The following is a 23971-nucleotide window of genomic DNA, read 5'->3' on the forward strand; positions in this document are numbered from 1 at the left end:
TCATCAGCAGCACCATCAGAGTCACCATTGTCGTCCTCGTCCTCAGAAGCCTTTGGAGAAGGAGAGGGAGACTCTACGAAGCTACCAAGGTGAGCCTGTCATCGTGCAATACAACCAACACGGGTGTTCATCTGATACAACTCAGTAGTAAGTGTATCAAGGCGAGCATCCATGCACTGAAGCTGCGCCATGACCGCCTCAAGGGTCGCACCACCCGCAGAAGTAGAAGGAGTGGATGTGGATGAAGCAGAAAAAACAGAAGGAGTCGATGTCTTGGTCCGTGGCCGCTTCAGTTGAAGCTGGGCCTCGCTCCGTCTAACGGTAGTATTGTTTATGGCACACATCACTAAAAAGTAAGGAGACTCAGGGTGGGAGATAGACGCATGACGGAGAATCCTTGTGATAGTAGAAGAAAAAATGAGCATATTATGGGCCGTCGTATCCTTATAGACATCTATAAGGGATAGTATGAAGTGAGAGGGAAAATCTATAGTGAGTCCCTCAATAAGGGATAACAAAAATCGAGCACGAGACTTAGTAATCGAATTATAGTGAGACAAGAGATGTAGAACAAATGTCATCACCATATTCAGGAACCTTAGACCTTTAGCAAAGCTCGAGCAAGGGGTGTTTTGACGTTCACCCCAAAATGAAGGTCACGAAGTTCCTTGGTTACAAAACCTTACGGTGTACAAATGCAACAGCTTTTTGAAGAGAAAGATGAACTAGGGCATATGTCTTCGGTCACAATATGCTTGTGAAAAACTTTTGCATTGAGTTGCATTAACTGTGACGGCCCTTAAAATAATCCTTATATATGTTTAGGGTTGTGAGAAAAGAAAGCCTAAACATGTATCCACGGATTGGAGTGAAATCAGATCTGAAAAACTGATTTTCATAAATCTCGATAGATAGGTTATCTGTTGAGAGTTGTTGATCGAGATTTAAAATCCAGCACTTCTTTACTTGATTCTTGGACAGATTTGCATGGCTTTAACACTAGAACTTGAAATCTTATTTCTTGAAGTATTAAACACATCCTAGATCTACCCAATTATAAGTAAAGTGCGTTTTGTCTAAGGATTAGCCAATTCTAAATTTACATATGTTCCTAACATGATTCACATATGTCATAACAATATATACATAGTCATGGAGAGAGAGAGAGAGAACTATGCAAAGAATGGAAAAGAGTGACAAATTTATAGTAAGAGGGAATGGATAAGAAGAGACTAATAAAGGAAGATGAAGGGAAAGATGAATAACAATATTAAAGTAGAGGGTAGTGGGGAGATAAAAAGGTAAGGGAAGAATAAAAGTTGAAGAAAGTGTAAATATTTAAAAAATAAGTGAATGTAAAAAAAATTATAGGAAAATTGGAAATAAAAAAGAAATATATATAGATATTAAAACCGACAAAGATCAATATAAAAGTCAATAATCTATTTATATATATATATATATATATATATATAGTAAAAAAAATAGCAATAAATAATAATTATGTGGCGAATGACGTGGCGATGAGGTGGCGCAATAGGAGCTCAGCAGCAATAAATGCCACGCTTTAGCTTTTATTAATATATAGATATAGATATAGATTGACAAATTTTTCTTTAGCTTGTAATTGGTAAGTTTGTTGTTGGGCTTCCCCCCCTCCCCCCAAAAATGATTTAAGATCGGCAATTATTAAATTTTGTTGTTGGCTTTGCTTTAAAAAAAATTAGATCAATAAATTTTATTGTTGGACTTTTTCTTTTTGTTTAAAAGGGCGAGAATATAATCAAGAGAGGCCAAATTTAATTATATTGGGCTTACTTCAATTACCTAAAAAAAATTTAGGGTGTTTACAATTTTTAAAAATACACAACATTTTAAATATGCTACCACTAGTAGTGGGTTTCCAATAAATATGATACCTCGCAAGAGGAGAGTTTTCATGCAACTACTTGCTAAGATTTCGAAAGTAATCTACAAGGCATATTTTTAAAGAGGAAAAAAAAAGATTATGTTAATATTAACAGAAATGATATATATGAAATCTACATGTACTTTATTTAAAAGCGTGTTAATTGTATCTTATGACTTACAAAACTAGATATCTTAAATTTCGTTCATCTGCTAATCTAACTCATTATATGTTATGTTTTCTTGTGCTATGTGATTGGCAGCCGCACTACATGTAAATCTGAATGTGACTTTATACAAGGAATTGTTAAAGAAATATCAAGTGCTATATGTAATCGGAGACAATTATATGATGTTGAATACTTGGTTGGAATAAATTCTCGTGTAAAGGAAATAAAGTCACTTTTAAATATTAAGTCAAATGAAGTTTGCTTTTTAGGGATTCATGGACTTCCTGGAATAGGTAAGACTACAATTGCAAACGTTGTTTATTGGATAATTGCTCATCAATTTGGAGGAAGTTGTTTTTTGGAGAAGGTTAGAGAAAAGTCTATAAATTGTGGCATGATACAACTACAAAAGAAACTTCTTTCTAAGATCTTACAAGATGACTCTTATTTGATGGTAGACAGTGAATTTGAAGGAACCAATTTGATAAGGGAGAGAATTTGTTGTAAAAAGGTTCTTTTAGTTCTTGATGATGTGGATAATTCAGAACAAATAAAAAAATTGCTTGGAACATGTGATTGGTTTGCTTCAGGGAGTGTAGTCATTATAACAACAAAAGACACACATGTGCTAACCGCTCTTCCAAAAGGTCGTCTAATCTATAAGGTCAAAGAACTGGGTCAATGTGAAGCTCGTGATCTTTTTAATATGCATGCCTTTCACCCAAATGAGCCCAAGGAAGATTATTCAAAACTTGCAGAGCTGATTATATCTTATGCTGAAGGACTTCCACTAGCTTTGAAAGTAATGGGTTCTGATTTGTGTGAAAAAAGTATATGTGAATGGACAAGTGCATTTGAAATGTATAAGAACATTCAACATGAAAAAATTCAAGAGATACTCAAAATAAGTTTTATTGGATTGAATAAAAACGAAAAAGATATTTTTCTTGATATTGCATGTTTCTTTAAGGGACGCAACAAGGATTATGTTGTAAAGATATTAGATGCTTGCGACTTATATCCAGTTTTTGGTATTAAAAGGCTTATTGATAAATGTCTCATAACCGTTGAAGATGGCACATTGTGGATGCATGACTTGCTACAACAAATGGGTAGAGAAATAGTTCTAGAAGAATCTAAAAGGCTTGAAAATCGTAGCAGAATATGGTGTCATGAGGATGCTAATAAATTACTAACTAGAAATAAGGTATAAGTTCTTTTGCTTAACCTTTTTATTTTTCCAAATATATTTTTCATTTATTTTTTCCTTTTCATATTGAAGGAAAAAATATATATATATATATTTTTTGTTTAAAGTTTTTAAAATAATTATACTTTTGTCGGATTTTGTTATGAAGTGCAACTAATTCTTTGTTTTATCTAGGGGTCGGATGAAATTCGAGGCATAATGTGGTGCGAACTTAATCCAAAAACAGTAACATTGGAAGCTGAAGCTTTCAAAAAGATGGAAAATCTCAAATTTCTTATTGTTAAGAATGTACAAAATTCCAAAGAACTTAAATATCTTTCTAATGAATTAAGATTGTTTGAATGGTCAGGATATAACTTTTCCTTGCCATCCGAATTTTGTCCTCCAAAACTTGTTGGACTGGAGGTGTCGAATATTGCAAATTTATTCGAGCAGGTATGAGTTTATTATTTGTGGATCTTCATTTCCCTAAATGTTATTTTTAAAATTAGATGAAATGAATTTTTTTTTTTTAGGGGTGCCACTACAAATATTTGAGAAATATCCAGTTGGAAAGGTGTCAATCCATCACAAGAGTACCGGACTTATGCGCTCCAAACTTAGAGAGATTGTACATTTTTAATTGTGAAAATTTAATTGAGATTCATGACTCTATTGGACTTCTTGATAAGCTTGAAAGTTGGTTCCTCAGTCACTGCAAGAAACTTCAGATTCTTCCGAGCACCCTCAAGTTGAATAAACGTTTCAATCTATGGAACTGCCCAAGGCTTGAGAAGTTTCCCAATGTTCACCCTGAAAGAAAATGTTTAATCGATTTCACTGTGTATGATTGTAATATCAGAGAATGGCCTTTATCACTAAGATATCTCACCGAAGGGATTATCAGATTAGAGATACGGGAATGTGAAAACCTTGGGAAGTTTTTGGATAGCACCAATAAATTGCAACTGCTTGAGGAAATAGATACCCCTATTCTCAACAGCTTTCGTATATTCAACCACAATCCGGAGGAACTCGTATGCTCTGGAGATATTTTAATTGATTTAGATTTTTGGTTGAAGAATGATTTATTCCCGGCATTGAGATATATAACTATAGAAGACTCAAATATTGTTTGTATCCCCGAAAGCATATTTAGCTTATCAAGTAGATTAAAAGGGATTTACATACATAAGTGTAAGGAGCTTCGGGAAATTCAAAATCCAAGGCTTCCACAATCTATTAGAGAAGTGCAAATAACAAGATGCCCATCGTTGCTTCCACAATCATCAAGTAGATTATTGAATGAGGTGAGGTCTCTCTCTTTGATAATTAAGTAGTAAATATACAATTTTTTTGTTAACTTCTTTCACAAACTTCAATTTCTTGTTTTTGTTTAATGCAAGCAGTTTGGAAAAATTCTAGGGATTCTACCGAATAGAGTCAGTGAAGGTGCAAGAAGCGACATATTAATGGATCTCTTTGATGATTCTGAATCTGAATCTGAATCTGATTCTGAAATTGAGGATTATAATATTTTATTACCAGGAACTGAGATTCCAAAGTCGCTTAAATTCAACCATCAGAGTTTTGGAAATTCCATATCATTCAAGGTTGGTTGCAAATTTCCAAAATTGGCCGTCTGTGTTGCTTCTCGTTCAGCAATGCCACGTCTACAAATATTTTCTGTTCACGTTTCCATCAATGGTTGTAAACAGACATCCAATCATCTATATGGGTCAGATAGCTACGCGGAACTGTGGTTATTTTCTAAATCTCTTGGGCAGTTCGATAAACCAAATCTATCTGAACAGAATCAGGTGGAGGTGGAGGTGGAGGTTTATCCTTATGAGCTAGGAAATCGGATAAAATGGTTGGTAGTGAATGTAGAATGCATCTGCTGTCCTCAGAAATCAGATATTACGGTTAACAGATTTGAATGTAAAAGAGTGTCAGTTTGAATGGTAAGTATTACAACTCCAAACCCTCTCTTTTTTTGGTTGTTTGAATGGTAATGTTTTTAATATACAACGAGTGCTTGCTTTGTTTGTTGGACATATATACATAAATGAAGTGCTTTTATGGTCTTTTACTTTTATTCAAGTTTTTGTTGTGTTTTGCACGCTTGAATATTCTATGAGTAATTGCTTACGGCCCTTGTAGTCATGTGGTATTTGTTTTCCTTAAAAGCGGCTTATAAAGTAAAATGTGTGATTTTGGAGTGAAAGTTGCTACGCTGTTGAGATTGTAGCCTGCTATGTCTGTTTTATTAAGTAATCACAATAGAAAAATTCCAGGAGCGAATTTGCAGTTTAACAAAGAACAATTTGCTTATTCATTGAACTGTTGTGTGACATAATTACATTCTGAAGCTTGGAAACAATCAAGCATTGGAATTTCTGAGGACTTCATCAAATGATTGATCTGTATGACAATGGACTTGCAGCTGTAGCAAGTGATTCTATTCAATGCTTCTGGTCATCATTTCATAATTGGCTCGTATAACTTCTTTGCTCGTTAGCCTCTACTCAATAATAGTTTGTGATCAACTTGTAGAGTAAACCTGATTATCTTCTACTGCCAGGAACTGAGATTCCAAAGTCGTTCAAATTCAACCATCAGATTTCTGGAAATTCCATATCATTTAGGTTGGTTGCTATAGATTTTGGAAATTCAACCATCATAATTGGCCATCTGTATTGCTTTTCATTCAGTTGAAGCACATATGTGCAGAATTTTTCATGTTCACTTTTCCATCAATGGTTGTAAATAAAAAATGATTATCTACAGTACAGGAGAAAGCTAGGAGGAACTGTGGTTATTTTCTAAATCTCTTGGGCAATAGAATAAACCAAATCTATCTGAACAGAATAAGGTTGAGGTTGAGACTGGGCTAAAGATGAAGCTTCATCTTCCTTTTGCAAACAACACATAATAATGATGTAAAAGAATATCCCTAAAGACATAGTGGCACCATTCTCTACCAAGGTGTGCCTCCTTTAGTTACATATTTGGGTGCCTCTCTCTCTCTCTCTCTCTCTCTCTCTCTCTCTCTCTCTTCATTCATTAGGGAATCATAAATTTTAATGCAATTATAAATTATAAAATAAGTATTTAATTTCTTTTATTCATTTATTGTAATGTGGTTACCTGGCCTTGTTGCTGTGAAGTAATTGGTGGCGCCCAAGATATCTATCCACCTTGCAATTTGGATTTCTTTTATTATGATATCTGTCTTTTATTGATCATATTTGTTTGCTTCTGGTGCATAATGTTTGCTTAGCTTAACATCAATCAAGAGCCAAGGAAGGTTACCTTCAATGTTTTGGAATAGCTCAAGACCTCTGTTGTTAACAGTAAGGCCCGATTTCTTCCTTTTTGGATTTTATGTTTGGGTTATGTACCATATCCTTAGATATTCAATTTGGTTTTTTGTTTTTCATGTCCATTTTTTTGTTGCTTTGGTGAAGGCATATTAATATTGAAATGTACTAGAATCTATGATGGTTTTTATAACATATATTTGCTATGGATGCTGAATCTGTGTATTATTACTTTTTGACCGAAAAACAAAAATCTTGAGTTCAATTTGAATGAAGATTCAAGATGATATTGAGGTTTTCATAAATAAATTATTATTATTATTTAAAAAAAAAAGAGATGATATTAAGGTTATATATAGAAGCTGGGTGAGCTGTAAATCAACTTGAAGGAATAGACTTAAATAAGATTCTTATTATTTCCAATCTTCAGGTTTTGATATATGAATGTGGAGTGAAGGTATAGAGAATTACTGTGTTATGTCGTAAAGAAAGCTACCCTGATTTCATTTATTATTTTTTGTACTACTAGCTTCCAAGCCGTGAACTCTAAGTCTTAGACATCCCAGAATATTTCCTCCCTGCTCACTTACAGTTTTTCAACTAAGGGAGATAAATTTGTAAAATAAAATCCCACAATTTAAAACCTCCACTAAACCCACGTTCTCAGCAGTTTACAACCTCATCGTCTCTTATCCTTCTTGAAATTGAAATAGACGCACTCTCTTTTCTCTTAGCTCTTATCTTCTTGAAATTGAAACAGATGCAATCCATTATGTGAAACTTTTAAGCATCTCATGAATTTTTCAAACTCTGGGAGTTTCACAACAGAATGAGAAAATTTTCCACAATCAATGACTCAGAAGGTATTTATTTTTTTTGGGTTTTGGGGGGGGGGGGGGGTGGGTTGATACTATTGTTTTTGGCTGCTTTCATTTTGTGTTGGTATTATGTTAACAGTTATTAGTAGCTCAATCTTTTTTTTTTTTTCCCTTTTTGCATTAGATACAAACTTTTTTGGGTTGAATTTGTTTGTTACAATTGCATCAGGTACTACATTCCTTTAACATTTATTAAATTATTGTTCTTTTTAAAATAAATTTATGAAAGTATCATGCAATTTAGAATCAAACGGAACACTAATGGGGGTGAGTATCGACTTACCATTGTTTTTTAGTGTTGCTACTTCAAGAGTAAGGTGAACAAGGATAGGACCTTGCTCCAAATATTTAACAAGAATGTGGGAAATAGTCAAACTTTATAACATCAACAAACTCAATTCACTACAGATTTTCAGTGCACAATAGTCAATCCAAAGGTATGTTCCTTGCAATTTAAATTCTTAATACAGAACCTGATTCCATTATGTGAAATTTAAACATCTCACACTTCCTTATTCTTCACATTGAGCAAAGCAATCACCACTGGGAGTTTTAGCAAAAGGTACATTCAACGAAATTTAATGAAAAATACCATGTCATTAGTCAAAAGGTATGTTCTATCAAGTTTTCTTCATTCTCTTACATATTTGTTTTATGATTGGAATTTTTTTTAAATGCAACAGAGATACAATCGGGTTACATTTTGTCAACAATGGTTCCACTTTCTGCTCTCTGCCAGATCCCAATGCCAAGAATGTAATTTTGTCATCTTTTTAGGTTTTCAAATAATGTCATTGATTTAAAATATTTATTTGGTTTTCAGTTGTATCTATAGTTGCGCTAAGGTTTTCGGTACTATCTCAAATTGGAAAGTATGGAAAATTATGACACTAAATCCAAAAAGAAAAAGCCTCAGAGCATGCGTGAAGTGCATGTGATGTGGCTGCTTATTATTATTTTTTTTAACCTGAGTCAGTAAGTAATTGCTTAATTTCCTTCAATGTTTGATTCATTTAAGGTGTAGTTGCATTTTCCCTTCTAATTAAAGAATAATAAATAATGAATTGAGCCATGCAATGAGTAGTATGTAATGAGATTAATTCATATTTAGAAGAAAATGCTAAACTTTGCAGTTCTGTTGTAAATCAGATTGGCAGTAAATATGAACTAGATTTCCTAAAGTGAAGTGGTAGAAATTGATCTTGCATTCATATATTAGGTGTCTCAGGTTCAATTCTTAGACACCAATATACCTTAGATCTATAAAGGCAGGCTGAATCAAGTAATGCATTTTGTGATAAATTCTTGAAAGGTCCTATTAGTCTAAAGGATTATTTTTGTTGTTTCTTTTTTTGGTTTTAGTTTATCATGTTCAAGGGAGTTTAAAACCTCTGAGGCATCACTGTACAAGTTGTTTTGCAGATCCCCTGCTTTAGTGATGTTCTGGTGAATATTCAGGAATGGGAGGATCAGCACATACTCTACTTTAAAAATCTCTTTAACCAATTTTGCCTTCCATTTAATAGCATCGGATAGCTACAAAAATCCATACCTCTTTTCCCTTTTTGGTGCCTGGATCAACTTCAACACTTAAGAAGGAGACGTAAGGTGAAAAGTAAGCTCCTCTGCTATGGCATGAACTAAAATTTTATTATTCAGTCAATTAGGTTTAGAAATTTAATTCTATTTGTAAAAATTAATTTTTTAAATCTTTATTTGTTTTTATGTTTGATAAACAATGCGGAACAGCTATTACAAAGGACTATATCTATGTTAAGGTCATCAAGATGTTACACTTCTACAGCTAAAAAGGTAGGTAACTTATTTGTATTGTGTTCTGGAAGGTATCTTTTGAAGTGCTTCTAGCTTTTGGAGTACTAAGAACAAGTTCACCATTTGAATTCAAATATTAAGACAATAATTTGATTCTTTTAAACCAAAAAGATATTTGGTCTGCTTGACAAGTACCAATCAATCATGTTAGCAGTTTTTTTTTTATGTTCCATTATTTTGGACAAGATAGAAGAAATTCATGTAACTTATGAATCTTGTCTGATGAGTAAAAGATATTAAAACATAAGACCTGTGATATGCCTTGTAGGTGTTCTTTACCTTAATTTTCTTGGCCAAAAAAAATTGAGATAGGTGTTTGTTGAGATTTTGGTTTTTCTAGTGATATTTCATTATTTTTAACCTGATAAATCCACGCTAGGTCTTACTAGAAAAGAACTGACATAATAAATTTTCAACATTAGACTACTCAAGCAGCTAATTGTTGGAAATTTGGGAGAGGTTGCCAAATGAAGATGACTTCTAGTTGAAAAGAATAGGGATTACTAAGTTTGTTGATAAGACTAAATGCTGTGGGATCTATTCTCATAGAAGCTAAATGGATAGTGGGAATTGGGAACTCTATTCCTATCAGCCCTAACTTTTGGCCTAAAGTAAGATCCTTTGTGTTTTGGAGAACACATATTTCAAGGGTTTTTGAGTTTGTTGATTAAGTAGCATCACAATGGAACAGTGCATTGGTGACGTTATTATTTGCACCTCATGTAACCAAATCTATTGTTAAGAAGCCTCCTAGGTTGGGAGTTGCAAATAAATTGATTTGGTCCCATGTATCTGTCATGCTTTAGAGTCATGTAAGTCTATTGGCTTCTCCATAGTGAATTCTTAGACGGAAGAAGTAGAACTCAGACATAGTTCTTAGACGTTAGTTGCCCTGTGAGAGCTAAAACTTCCTTTCAAAGTCCTTACTTTTCTATTAAAACTACAAATGACTGTCTTCCACCGAGAAGGGAATTTGCTAAGAGGAATTTAATCAATGATGCTTCTTGCCCTTGCTGTGCTACAATAGAGGAGTCCTTGGACTACCTACTTATTACCGAATTGCATAGTCAATTCAGAATTGGGTTGCTATTTGGTTGGATATAGTGTACAAGGCACAAGACATGTGTCATCAGTTCACTTTCTTCTTTTCCAACACTTGTTGGCCTATTGGATCCATAAAAAACAAAGTGCCTGCATGAAGCTATAAGTGTTGATGTTAGTAAAGTCCTGAGTCCCATTGTTACCTGTTTACAATTTGTAGGGATGCAAGAAACACATGACGACAGGGATCCTATTAAATTTCAAAAATTTTAGTTCTGTTTGTAATAATTGACAAGCACTAATTGAAGGGAGTAAAAGCAATTGAAATCAATTGAGGAGTGCTGCACTTCTTTGTAGGGATTAAATTGGGAGACCCATTTTGAATTGTTTTTACCAATAATGTGCTCTACAATGCTACAATTGTTTGTTTGGTTATTAGTGAAGCACTACTTTTATGAATGTAAGGTGAAGGGTGAGGTTGTGGGTTTAAGATTATGGGTACAAGTGTAATTACCATGTCCTTTTTATTTTTTTCTTTTTTAAAGAGTAAAATGGAGGGTGAAGTTGTGGGTTATAAGACCAACCAAGTGCACGTGTAAATTACTAATAAAGAAAATTAATCTGCAGATGTATTAGTCAAATTTTCACCATATATATATATTGGTAGTGAACCTATCACTAATGGAAATGCATCTAATGCTGACACTTTAATGGTGCATCAAATGCTGACACTTTAATTTTGGTTTATCTACTGCCTATTAAAGTGTAAAGTTGTGTTGGTAATTAGTACCAAGATATATCATATTTTTAGTGTAAGATATAAATTTTGTCATTGCTATCCTTCTTCTTTATCCTCACTATTCTTATTTAGGACTAGTAGCTATTAATCACTATACCAAGTTTTTAATCTATGTCTTTGTCTCGTAGCTTTTTCCCACAACAAAAAATTTCTTGGCAGTATAGCACATGAATAGATGTTGAAGGTGTGTTTCACTCTCTTTCTCTCTTTCATAATATGTCTTTATGATCATGTGAAACTTGTAGAGAATTTGGTAAATATAATTATTGTTGGATGCTTCAAATGGTTGTGTATTGAGGTGTGTTTGCTGACAATAATCAAATCCATAAGATATTTAATAATTAGAAACTCATGATTGGGGCATTTTCTTGAGTTGATATTTTTGGGGGAAAAAATGTCATTTTCTGTAGATTATTCTAGTGCATTGGTCAAATGGGTTGCATTTGTCTGCATGGTTCAATTTTTTGTCATTAAAGTGCAGTTTTTTTTTTTTTTTTAATTTTTAAAAAAACATTAATGTCGAAGTAATCTTTGCCACACTTTATTGCAAACTTATATCTTTTAACTTGTATAAATATATATCTGATAGAGTAGATGGAGGTCAAGATAGTGGAATCAACACCTAGCAGATGCTTGTGTAACTTACTGATCAAAAATAAATATTTAAAAGATGCAATATTTTCTTTGTATTATGAGCAAGCATCAACTCTCTGAATTTATTAATGCAACAATGGGATTTAGATTATTATTTTTATTATTTCTTTTGAATAAATGAACATAACTTTAATTAATGGAGGTACAAGCAATCTACATAAAGAAACAGTCTAACAACCTGGACCAAAGTAGAAGCCACTTAGGACGACCTAACACTATCAAACACAGAGGAGGGGCCATGCCTCAAGCTACACAAACATATAATTGGAGTAGTATTCTCGATGCTTTTATGCAAAAACAACATTTATATATCTGGCCTTATGCCTAAAAGCTTGGGATTTCGTTTATTTACTGTGAGGCTCTGGAAAAAGTCTTACAAGTCAAGCTAATGTGGCAAGTGGCAATTGTGATACGATAGTGTTGAGATGGACGTGGAAAACAGTGATCCAAGTATTAACAAATGTATACCTTGTCCTTTAGGGAATTTTATGTGAAAAAATTTCTCCTTCATCTATTGAGAAAACCCTTAGTTATCTTCATCAAAGATTATTTATTTGGAATGCTTTTCAACCAAGTCATTTGAAGATGTGTTTAAAACTATTTGCTTTCCAGTGATTGAGAAAATAATATTTTCTTGAATAATCTTGTTCTAATCAAAATTTTGGGGGCAACTTGGCAAGGGATGGGGCTGTAGTTTAAAGCTTTGTACACCCCGTTATTCTCTTGGTTGTTTAAAAAGCTCAATTAATCCCGAAATGAGTGTTTGTTTGCTCATCACTTGTCAAATGACTGGTTTAGGTGTTATGACATAGGACAAAACCAAAACTTGATACCACAAAATTGCAAAATGGAAACAATAAAGATCACCTAGGAGTCAGCGCCTAGTATTGTTTGGAGTCGACACCAAGCGAGATAGAAGACCTAGGAGTTAGCATCTAGCATTGGTGGGAGTCAGCACTAGACCATTGAAAAATTCCCAAGAGAAATTGTTATTAATCAAGAAAATTGTAAATTGTCTCCAAAGGCGTAAAATATAGATTACTATGAAAAAAAAAAAAAAAAAAAAAAAATTCTGTTAGACTTATGAAACCTGATTCTAGTTGATTTGGGAAATCCCAATGATTGATTCATAAAAATAACCTTGACTCTAGTAAAATTAATAAAATAACCCAAGTAACTTCTAAGACTTAAAATAAAACACAATTGACTTCCAAAAATAAATAAAAATAAATATTTCTTTGTGCTTTATGCACTATGATCTTTCATCTTTACCTCAGATTTGGTGCAAATTATTGTTACCAGAACATATGCATTTATGACTGCTTTGATAGCCAATGAAAAGTAAATTCATTCACTTGGAATTAGCATTTGACTTTGCAATAGAATTTGTAACCAGCACATGGTTTATAATTTGGATTTCTGCTTATTGGTTTTTTCATTGCATCTGAACAGCTTGCAACTTTTTCTTATAGCTTGTTTATATGGTGGACAATGTAATTGATCCTTGTAAATGACCAAATTTAACATCATTTTTTCATATAATCATATGCTAAACTGTCTTTTCAAGTGCTATTACTATGGGTCATTTATCGCTTTTGATCCTTTGTGCATTAACTATTATTTTGAGGGAATATCGTGTGTGTAAATTTGATTTTAATGTTTGAATCTTTCAGGTACCAAGAGAGAGTGCAATTAAAGGAGCCGATTGTAGCAGTTCAAAGAGTTTCTTTGCTGATTATTAGATGGATGGTGGTGTAGGTCTTTTAGCGGTTCAAAGAATTTCTTTGTTGATTAGTTTCATCACAACTTTTCACTTCAGATTTCTTTGGTAATCCTATCCATGACCTTCATTTGGCATCCTGATGACAGAGTATTGTTTACCATGCCTTTTACATGGTGGTGTTGGTTGATTTTTTTGAGAGGATTATGATGTATTTATTTTTGGTGGATCATGTTTCTTTCCTTCATTTAAGTTTTTCTTTGTAATGTGTTATGTCTCTCTTTTTGTATTCAATCTTTATTTTCCCTAGGAGGACTTGGTGAGGATCATAAGGCATTTAATTTTGGTGTATCATGTTTTTACATATAATTTCTTCTTTTCAGTTTTTGGACTTCTCCCTCCCATTTGTATGAAACAAAGTAAGTTGAAGGCTTTTTGCTCAAGCTGGGAGAAAATTTAACGAGATAATTCCTGATTATGCAAAATTTGCATTGTTTATTCTTTAAGTTGAAGAGTAAAGCAGATATCATCTTTATCCCATAATATCCTGTCCTTTAAAATGGTTGTTGTTGATGACTTAGTTGGATTTTTATCATTATCATTATGATTGATGGATAAACATATCAAATAGAAGAGAATGAGTGATTAAACCAATCACAAGGGGTACTTTTACAGCTTCATACTGCCATTCATAGGCAAAAAAATTTATTCCCATGTCTAAATATAGCTAGCCTTGATATGAATTGCGATGCCTTTCTTCCATGTAGATTTTGAATTTCTATCCAAAACAAAGATAAGGGAATCTTGATGTTCAATGTTTAGTGCCAATACTGGCCGATTGACACTCTTTATCATATGTTCCTCTACAGGAGAAGGCTATACGGGATTAGGGCAGCGGTCAAATTTACCATCAAAATATACAGTTGCTACTAGGCAATTGGCACTGTTGCCCTTAAGGCCTCTGTCTTTTGCTAATTACTCGGTTTTACGTATTCGTTGATTTTCTCCACATAGCTTAGCAGTGCCTTGTGGTAGGTAGTAAAAAAATTTGAAATGGCATTGACTTGTGGGATGGTGGTTGTGTTTGATGTCTTTAGCTTAGGGGTAGAGATGCCAATTGGGGCTTCAAAGTGGACATATGGATTTTGGGTGTGCCATGAATGGGACAGAGGGTATACACCGATTTGATGTGGTGAGTGGTGGCATGCACTCACTTCGCTATAGTTCATCATCATGTGCTAATTGAAGTCATTGGTTTTGTATGGGGTGCAATGAAAGGCATTGGTTTGCCATTACCTACATTATCTTCATGTGCTAATATAAGTCATAGGAAAAAGTTCCCTCTTTTTCTTGATATATAAATTGGAATAACTATCAAAATTTTGTGATATTCTGGCTCCAACTTTAGTTTAAATTTAATTGTTGGGATAAGCGCAAGAAGGAATTAGAGCTCCGGGGCAAAACGTGAAGTACGTTGGTGGGAATAGGTACTTCTAGATTTGGCAAGAAAGCTAATGTGGTTTATGATATACTGTTCATGATTTTTCTGGTACACTATGACACTAGATTTTGGGTTGTAGTCTTCTAGAAGCCAAAAGATTATATTTATTTCTTTAATCATTGTATTAAAAATTTTAATTTCTTACTAAATGGTTCATGCGTTACATTTACAGTACAAATGTGGGCAACAAAGAAACACTTGTTTAAGAAATTTAGGGCCTTTGGTACATGTGTTTAAACACATGTTTTCAATTTTTAAATAACATAACACATTTTTTTACACATTTTTTCATCCATACGTATTTTCAAAAAATACAAATAACGTTACCAAATGGTCTTTAAGTTTGTTTTCATATATGTGTTAAAAGCAAATTGATTGATCTTAAATGTATGATTTGTTAAGCATCACCAGGGTGAGATCAGAGAAAGCTGTATAAAGTGGTTACTTAGTACACAAAAAAAAAAAAAAAAAATTTATTGGTATTGAATGATTTGGTTGATGAGTGTTAGAAAAAGGTGAATGCTAGGAAAAAAGTGCATTGTGAAATATGCTGAAAAGATTTGGTGTCCTATGACTTGGACAAAAACTTTTGCGCTACATTTCTTCTCCTCGCTAGCGTAGGAGCCTTTCTCTCTCGCCTGGGGCGAGTTTTCTTTTTCTTTTCTTCCCATTGCTGATCGGATCGTTGGCAGTAGGGCCGTTGTCAGTAGAGCCCACCACCCTTATCCCCATCCAACCCAATCTAAACCTTTTCCACTACCCACTCAGCTTGGCTGCAGCCTTGTCCACGAACCACTACTAGGATGGACCCAGACTTTCTTGACCGAATTCAATGCATATCGTTGACTGCGGAAGAGAAAGCCGATATTGTAGTCAAACAAAGCCACCGCGAGAAGACTTTAGAAGAATGTTCCCTCAGCCTCCTTGGACAACTACTCACAGATAAGCCGTACAATCAAAAGGCAGCCAAGAACCTCTTTCGATCTGTTTGGAAGCTTGGAAATGACTTAAAGATCATCGGCGTAGGGAATGGAGTGTACCAGTTCCGCTTCAAACTTGAGAGCCAGCTAAGGTGGGTTGTCGAGAATGGCCCTTGGAGCTTCAACAACCACCTCTTAGTAGCTTTGCGATGGGAGAAGGGCATGTCGGCACAGAACATCACCTTCCCTAGCATCTCCCTGTGGGTCCAGTTGTGGGGCTTGCCATTCGACCTACTTAATGCTGAAGCGGCCGAGGATATAGGTAGCAGTTTGGGGAGAGTTGTCAGCGTAGACCAAACGGCCCTCTCCTCGGACCAACCTAGGTTCCTCCAGGTTCACGTGGAGATACCTCTCAACCAACCGCTACGTCGGAGGGGTCCGGTGGTCTGTCCCGAGGGTGAGAGGGCATGGGTGGAGTTCAGGTATGAACACATCGATGGGTTGTGTTTTTCATGAGGAAGACTTGGGCATGAGACAAAGACATGCACACTGACTACACCATGCGCCATGGATGGAGAACAACCCTATGGAGATTGGCTTTGGGCAGGGGGACGACGGAGACTAGCCGGAGCGAACAGGCAATCCAAGAGCCCTCCTACGAGGCCCACTGCTGAACCCACTTCACATCAAACGGCGCCGCAAAGCCCGAGGATAAATTCGTTGATTTTGGTGACAGGATCTTCGGATGGAAAAGGCCAGGAAAAGAATCCCGAAAATTGGGGAGACCGCCAAAACCGGGAAAAGGTCTTAGGCCCCACACCAAATGATTTGTCCCATCAAAATGAACCTAACGAGGAGGACGCTGACATAGGCAAGCCAGCTTTAGGGCCAAAAGCAAGTGAGACAGATCAACAAGTTTCAGGGACAAGCATGCAAGGTGATGTACCCCTGGTACAAAACCATGCAACGTCCCCTAACCCCTTAGAAACTCCAAAAAAGTGGACGAAAATAGAAAGACCACAAAATTTCAACATGGAGATAACTGAGTCACTCCTATCAGGGGAGGTGGGACACAAGAGAAAAAATACAGTGGCCTTTGGCTCAATAGAGGAGGAGGCAGGTGGAAGTGGAAAGTGACACAGGAGCATGGAAGTGGCTCATCCTATCACAGTTACAATAGCGGCGGCTGGGACCCAGCCTCGCCGACCCCAATGATCATCATGAGCTGGAACTGCAAGGGGCTTGGGAACCGCCGTGCAGTTCAAGTACTCGCCAACTTGGTCAGATCGAAAGGACCCACAGTTTTGTTTCTAATGGAAATGAAGCTGTCTATATAGGAAATGGAACCCATAAAGAACGAGATTGGCTTTCATTCCATGCTAGCAATTTCGAGTGTTCGTCGAAGTGGAGGGGTCGCGCTCTTATGAAAGGATACAATCACGGTAGACCCACAAACTTTTTCTCTCAACCATATTGATGTACACGTTACTGTCTCTCATCAGGAACCTTGGAGGTTGACTGGAGTGTATGGCCACCCCGAGGAACAGCAGAAAAAAGAGACATGGACCATGCTAAAGAACCTCCATACTCGGGCAGCTCTACCATCGGCATGTATCGGGGACTTCAACGAAGTTCTCCAATCCTCAGAAAAGAGTGGCGGGCTGTCCAAACCGCTTGGGGTAATGCAGGAGTTTCGAAACACCCTACTACAATGTGACTTGGTCGATATAGATTACCAAGGCTATCCATATACTTGGCGGAATGAGAGGTTTAGCAACGCATTCGTGGAACTTCGCCTTAACCGAGCTTTAGTGAACTTGAAATGGAAGGAAAGGTTTCCTATGGCAAAGGTTTGGCACAAAACGGCTTCATATTCGAACCACGACCCCATCACATTGCATACTGACACCAAGAGTAACCCAAGGGACCGAAGGAAGAAGTTACAGAGGTTCGAAGAGAAATGGGCCACGCATGAGTCGTGCGAGGGGCTCATTCGAACATCCTGGTCACAAGCCCAACCAATGGGGAGCCCGATGTTTCGCTTGTTCGAAAAAATAAAGAGATGTAGACAAGACCTGGTGAGGTGGAGCCGAGAGACTTTTGGGAATACACACACCAAGCTGACTGCAAAGCAGAGTGAGCTACAAGAGTTGGCTTCTACAAACTACGGCCTCAATCTTGAGCGTATCAACTCAATGAGAAAGGAGGTGAATGGGTTGTTGCATGATGAAGAAGTTTTTTGGAGGCAGTGCTTTCGCGCTATCTGGCTTCCGGCGGGTGACAAAAATACTAAGTTTTTCCATCTAAAAGCCAGTCAGCGGAGGAGGAAGAACCACATAGAAGGGCTAATAGATGAAGCAGGAGTATGGCAAGTCGATGGGAACAAGGTTCCAGGAATGATTGAGGAGTATTATCAGAGACTTTTTACAACCTCAAACCCAACACACATGGAGGCAGTGCTCAACTCTGTGGAACGTGTCGTGACAAATGGGATGAGACATTCTTTGCTGATACCATATACGGGAGATGAGGTACGAGTGGCCCTGTTTCAAATGCATCCCTCCAAGGCACCAGGGCCCAATGGAATGTCTCCGTTCTTCTTCCAACGGTTTTGGCCCATCGTAGGGCCGGATGTCACCTCGGCGGTTCTCTCGGTGTTGCACTCAGGTCACTGCTTGCGGAAGATGCAACACTCCCACGTGGTGCTCATACCCAAAAAACCAAACCCGAAATACATCACTGAATATCGGCCCATTAGCCTGGGAAACGTGGTTGCCCGCGTGGTTTCAAAGGTATTAGCAAATCAAATAAAGAAAATCCTGCCAAGCGTCATCTCTGACTCCCAGAGTGCATTTATCCCTAGCAGACTAATCACAGACAATACCTCGGTGGCATACAAAATGTTGCACCGCATGCAAAACAGACGAAAAGGAAAAATAGGACATATGGTAGTAAAGTTGGATATTAGCAAGGCCTACGATAGAGTTGAGTGGAACTTTCTCAAACAAATTATGCTAAAGATCGGTCTACCTGAACAATGGGTTGCCTTGGCCATGGAAACGGTGTAAACGGCCTCCTATTCTTTCCTCATAAACGGCGAGCCAAGGGGGCATATCACACCAACCCGGGGGATCAAACAAGGTGACCCTCTTTCCCCTTATCTTTTCCTTTTGTGTGCTAAAGGCTTTTCTTCTTTATTAAAGCAGGCCACCTCATCAGGACAGTTGCATGGCATCCCTTCATGTTGGGGGGGAGTGCAGATTTCGCACCTCCTCTTCACCGATGATAGTCTTCTCTTCTGCGAGGCCACCCCAAACGACTGTCAGAAACTCCTGAGCATCCTCGGTGCTTATGAAGCAACCTCAGGGCAAGCCGTTAACTGACATAAAACTTCCCTTTTCTTCAGTCAAAATACAAGGCCTGAGACTAGAGAGGAAATCCGAAGCATGCTGGGTGCCCATGTGACTATCGATTTTGATAAATACCTTGGATTACCTATGGTGGGAGGGAAATCTAAAGTCAATACATTTAAGGAGCTGCAAGAGAAGATTACAAAAAGGGTGATAGGGTGGAAGGAGAAGAATATATCGAAGGCCAGACGAGAGGTCTTAATTAAAATGTTGCTAAGGCCATTCCAATGTACTCTATGAGCTTATTCAAAATCCCTAAGACAATTTGTGATGGGATAAACTCTGCCCTCTCTAAATATTGGTGGGGGCAGACCCGTAATGAGAAAAAAATTTACTGGATAAAGTGGAGCAAGCTTTGCGGACCGAAATGGAAAGGGGGAATGGGATTCAGGGATATACATGCATTCAATTTAGCAATGCTGGCCAAACAAGCATGGCGACTGCTCACAGATACCCACTCACTTTTTTACCGAGTTTACAAGGCTCGCTATTTCCCATCATGCACTTTTATGGCGGCCAAACTGGGAACAAACCCTTCCTTTGTATAGCGAAGTTTGCTTCAGGCCAGCGAGGTGATCAGAGAGGGTTCGATTTGGGAAGTGGGCGATGGGAGATCAATTGGGGTTAGTTCTCACAAGTGGCTACCCCGACCCCCACAGTTCTTGGGTGGAGTAAATACATGCTTGAAGGTACGAGACTTGGTTAGTGAAGAAACAAACAAGTGGAACCTCAGCTCGTTGGCGGCCACGTTTACCCAGTCCACAGTGAAGGACATTTTGCGGTGTAAGAAGGGGACCTTGAACTCGAGGGATAGTTTGAAGTGGAAGGAAAGCAAAAACCGGGTCTTCTCAGTTCGAACAACATATCAGGTGGCGCTCAGACTAAACAAACCTCCTACTGGGGAACACTCCTTGGAAGCACATGACCAGCGCATGTGGAAGAAGTTATGGTCACTCAATATTCCCCCAAAGGTCCGCACCTTTATGTGGCGGGCATGCTTGGATGTCCTCCCCACCAAAGCTAACCTCGCTTGGCGGAAGGTGCAAATAGATGACAGATGCTCTATATGTTGCCAGCAGAGTGAAACTACGAGCCACATCTTATGGGAATGCCCGCTAGCCCATAACGTGTGGGCCTTAGCACGGGGAAAGCTTCAAAAGAGCAGCTCAGTTACTGTCAACTTCTTTATGCTGGCACGTCAAATGACAGGGAGGCTTGACAGAAAGGAGCTCGAAGTGTGGTCTATTACAGCGTGGTCTATATGGAATGCAAGGAACCGTGTCCAATTCAAGCAAGTGCAGACCCACCCCACTGATAATATAGGCAAGCGTCTGAGTTATTAGAAGAGTACCAACGGTTAGCCAAGCCTCCCTCAGGTACACCCTGAATATCAGGGGTTGGTGTGGCTCAAAGAAGGACGATATTGGCCTTAGTGGGGCTGTGCAAGCTTCGCATGGTTGGACGTGGAAAATCTTTGCATGGTTTTATCAGGCGGGGGCGTAGTGGGAAACCAGCAGGCAAATTTTGCTTTAGAAGGGATTGGGGATGTGATGTTTCCCTGCTTTTTCTTTGTCCTGGGTGTCAGGCTAGGCTGTGTAGGCCTGAAATATCTCAGGACCCTTACTTACTCTTGTACCTTGTTATTGTTTTAATATAAATTCTAACTTTTCAGTCAAAAAAAAAAAAAAAAAGGCTACTATCAAAAAGAAAAAAAGGTCTGTAAGTTTCATGGTCTTGGTAATTGGTATAAGGCTTTGTCTTGGTTTTGGTGTCTTCGTGCCTGTGTGCTGGTTTTTTTTTAATGATATCGGTTTATCTTGTTAAATTTTTCTTGAGAAGTAATTGTCTTATCAATGTGTGATGCCATTTAAGGTTACCAGTCGCATACTCGTGTGTTGCGCGTGATTATTTTTTTTTAGGATGGTCTCATTAAATATTTTATTAATTATATAATTTTAGTTATTAACTATTGGTTTTTAATTAGTTTTTAAGATAACAAAAACCTTAAATATAGCTTTTTTTACCTTTATACACACACACACAAAGAGTGAATCTTTACACATAAAACTCTATATATCCACTTTTTTGGATGCGTAAAATTATAGACTACTACTCCATAATGATAGTGGCAAATTAATTTTATATATATTTTTTAGTGATCTCATTTGTAATGCTTCTTACCATTATCATATATTTACTAACTGATTATTTGCATAACAAAGACAATAAATGAGAGGAAACATTGTTCATTAGATTTTCAAAAGTAATAGTGTTTGAAAATTTTTTATATATATTTTAAATAAGGTTAAATGAAATGTCAAAAAATGGATTTTTAAATTTTTTAACTTTATTTCTTATGTAATATCTACTACTATTAGAGAACATCTCTTTTTTAGTTATAATTAATATGGTTTCCATAGTTAGAGTATGATTAGTTTTAAATTTAAATTTAGTACTATGATTGTATTTAATGGTTGATTGTTAGTTTAATTTTTTAAGTGAATTTAACGGTTTATGTTACTACACTGTAAAATTTTAATGTTCTCTACACGGTAATCTCTATTTTATTTTTTACTTCTCCGTGCAACCTCTTTGTTTTCCAATCAATGATTACTAATTGAAGTTTGGTTTTTTTTTTTTTCTACTCTTTATTACTTTGTATTGGTTTTTTCTATACCATCTCTCTCTCTCTCTCTCTCTCTCTCTCTCTCTCTCTCCATTGGCAACCTATCGTTTTCCAAAATTTGATGATGATTCTATGACACTAAGTATGCATTATTAGTTTTTTTTTTTTTTTTTTAATTTAGTGTTTCTAACTTGATTTGTTTTGTATTTCATTCCTCCTTCGATGCATTGGGTGTGAGAATGAGTGTTTCCTTAGCATTACTCCACTTAATGTGGACAATTTTATTTATTTATTTTAGGCAAAATATTATATTTAAAATTTTTTAAAATAAAAAAGGAGTGGAAATATAAATAATTTAATGATATATATGGGGGATGTGGCTGAATTTAAATGTTAAATAAAACGATATGAGAAACAAATAAAAATAAAATACATAACAATAAACATTAACTTATCCAAATAATTCTATGTAATATAATGATAGTATATTCTTATATACTATTTTTAATTATTTATAATGCAATATGATAATATTTAACAATTAAAGTCATAAAAAATAAAAATAAAAACTTTAAACACAAAACTAAATCCCATCAACCAAAATAGAGTTCTATAGAATACAAAACTTTATCAAGCTAAAATAGATATGCAAGAAAAATAAAAATAAAAATCTACCAAAAAATTGAGGGAGGAAATAACCACTTTTTTGTAAGAGAAAATTATGTAAAAAATGGAAGAGTGAATGAAAAATTTATACTAAGAGGATGATAATAAAAGAAACAAAATAAAGGAAGATAAAAGGAACAAAGAAGAGTGATATCAAGGTAGAATGTTTGGAGAGATGAAAAGATAAAGAGAAGGAGAAAGGTTGGAGAAAGTGTAAATGTTAAAAAAAATGAGTACAATTTGATGAGCACAATTTTCTTTTATTTGTATTTAAGAAAAATATTACATTTTTTTCTTTTTTAAAACAAAAAGAGAGAGAAAAAATATAAATAATTTAATGATAAGGAGGATGTGGTTGAATTTCAATATTGAGTAAAATAGAAGAGAAAAAACAAATAAAAATTATAAGATATAAAAATAAATACTAAATTATCCAAATTATGCTATGTAATGGAATACTATTTTATTTTTATCTACTATCTTTAATTTTTATAATGTAATCGGATAAAATTTAACAATCAAAGAGCAAAATAATAATAATAATAACTTAAAATACAAAACTGAATCATATCAACCTAATTTAGAGTTCTTAAAAACACAAAAATTTATCAACCTAAAGTAGAGATGCAATAAAAAATAAAAATCCACCAAAACATTGAGAGAGAGAGAGAAAACCTTTTTGTGAGAGAAAACTATGCAAAGAATGTAAAAGAGTGACAAATAAAGCAAGATGAAAGGAAAGATGAATAGCAATATTAAAGTAAAGGGTAGCGGGGAGATGAAAAGGTAAGGGAAGAAAAGATGTTGAAGAAAGAGTAAGGATTTAAAAAATAAGTGAATGTAAAAAAAAATCATAATTTTAAGGACTTGATTTGGTTCCCAAGCCTTTAGGGAAAAAGATTTAGGCCCAAAGAGCCTAATACAATAAATTTATAAAGAGTGGGCAGGAAAACTAGGCTCTAATGAATCTGATAATAATTATAGTGAGCCCAAATGAAAAGAAAATAGGAGTAAAATGGTTTTGCTCAAGTAAATTGTTCTCGGCACAGTCCGAGAAGGCTAGATCTTATATATGTTTCTTTTAAATTTGGTTACAAGTCCAGTTCTTAATGCTATAGTGGTTTTTCTCTCCTTAATTTCAGATAACCCAACTATAAAGGGATTCCCTTCTCATTATATACCCCTCTTTTCTTCATCTTCATCGTCCACATGTAGGTCAAGCTATTGACTTTGATCTTTTTCCCATTAGCACCTTTTTGAAGTCGTTGGGAGTAGTTGTAAGGTTGCTTGTCACTGTTCAGGCATCACCTCCACATTAATACAGCTAGAGGAT

General features: G+C 35.8%; 4 protein-coding genes across 6 annotated transcripts in view; all 4 read left to right on the plus strand.

Moving 5' to 3' along the window:
• Positions 1 to 14000, plus strand: part of LOC142624590 (uncharacterized) — a 76563-nt gene extending 62563 nt beyond the window's left edge. Inside the window, exons 6-12 of one of the 2 annotated variants that reach the window (XM_075798233.1) lie at positions 5852 to 5915; positions 6063 to 6255; positions 7765 to 8078; positions 8880 to 9083; positions 9218 to 9280; positions 11270 to 11325; positions 13469 to 14000. The gene's annotated coding sequence lies outside the window, so the exon portion shown is untranslated. Of the gene's footprint in view, positions 1 to 4815; positions 4879 to 5851; positions 5916 to 6062; positions 6256 to 7764; positions 8079 to 8879; positions 9084 to 9217; positions 9281 to 11269; positions 11326 to 13468 lie in introns of those variants that run through there. The other variant, XM_075798234.1, reaches the window with a different exon arrangement.
• The window catches only part of LOC142624584 (TMV resistance protein N-like), a 146100-nt gene that overhangs the window by 96244 nt on the left and 25885 nt on the right, over positions 1 to 23971 (plus strand). For both annotated transcript variants that reach the window (XM_075798226.1, XM_075798227.1), the window contains exon 11: positions 8152 to 8224. The gene's annotated coding sequence lies outside the window, so the exon portion shown is untranslated. The remainder of the gene's footprint in view (positions 1 to 8151; positions 8225 to 23971) is intronic.
• On the plus strand, positions 2149 to 5217 carry LOC142624588 (TMV resistance protein N-like; the record flags this gene model as incomplete). Its single annotated transcript, XM_075798232.1, has 5 exons — positions 2149 to 3285; positions 3463 to 3723; positions 3804 to 4577; positions 4677 to 4884; positions 4956 to 5217. Coding segments are annotated over 5 exons (2406 nt in total), but the record flags the coding sequence as incomplete, so codon positions are not given.
• On the plus strand, positions 15820 to 16452 carry LOC142624262 (uncharacterized protein At4g02000-like). The gene has a single exon (XM_075797790.1). The coding sequence runs from the start codon at positions 15820 to 15822 to the stop codon at positions 16450 to 16452; it is 633 nt and encodes a 210-aa protein (XP_075653905.1).

Source organism: Castanea sativa, chromosome 2 (assembly GCF_040712315.1).
Source record: "Castanea sativa cultivar Marrone di Chiusa Pesio chromosome 2, ASM4071231v1".
NCBI classification, from domain to species: Eukaryota; Viridiplantae; Streptophyta; class Magnoliopsida; order Fagales; family Fagaceae; genus Castanea; species Castanea sativa.

Excerpts from the sequence above, each read along its gene's own strand:
- LOC142624262 (XM_075797790.1), top strand. The coding sequence starts at position 15,820 with ATGGACCCAGACTTTCTTGACCGAATTCAATGCATATCGTTGACTGCG.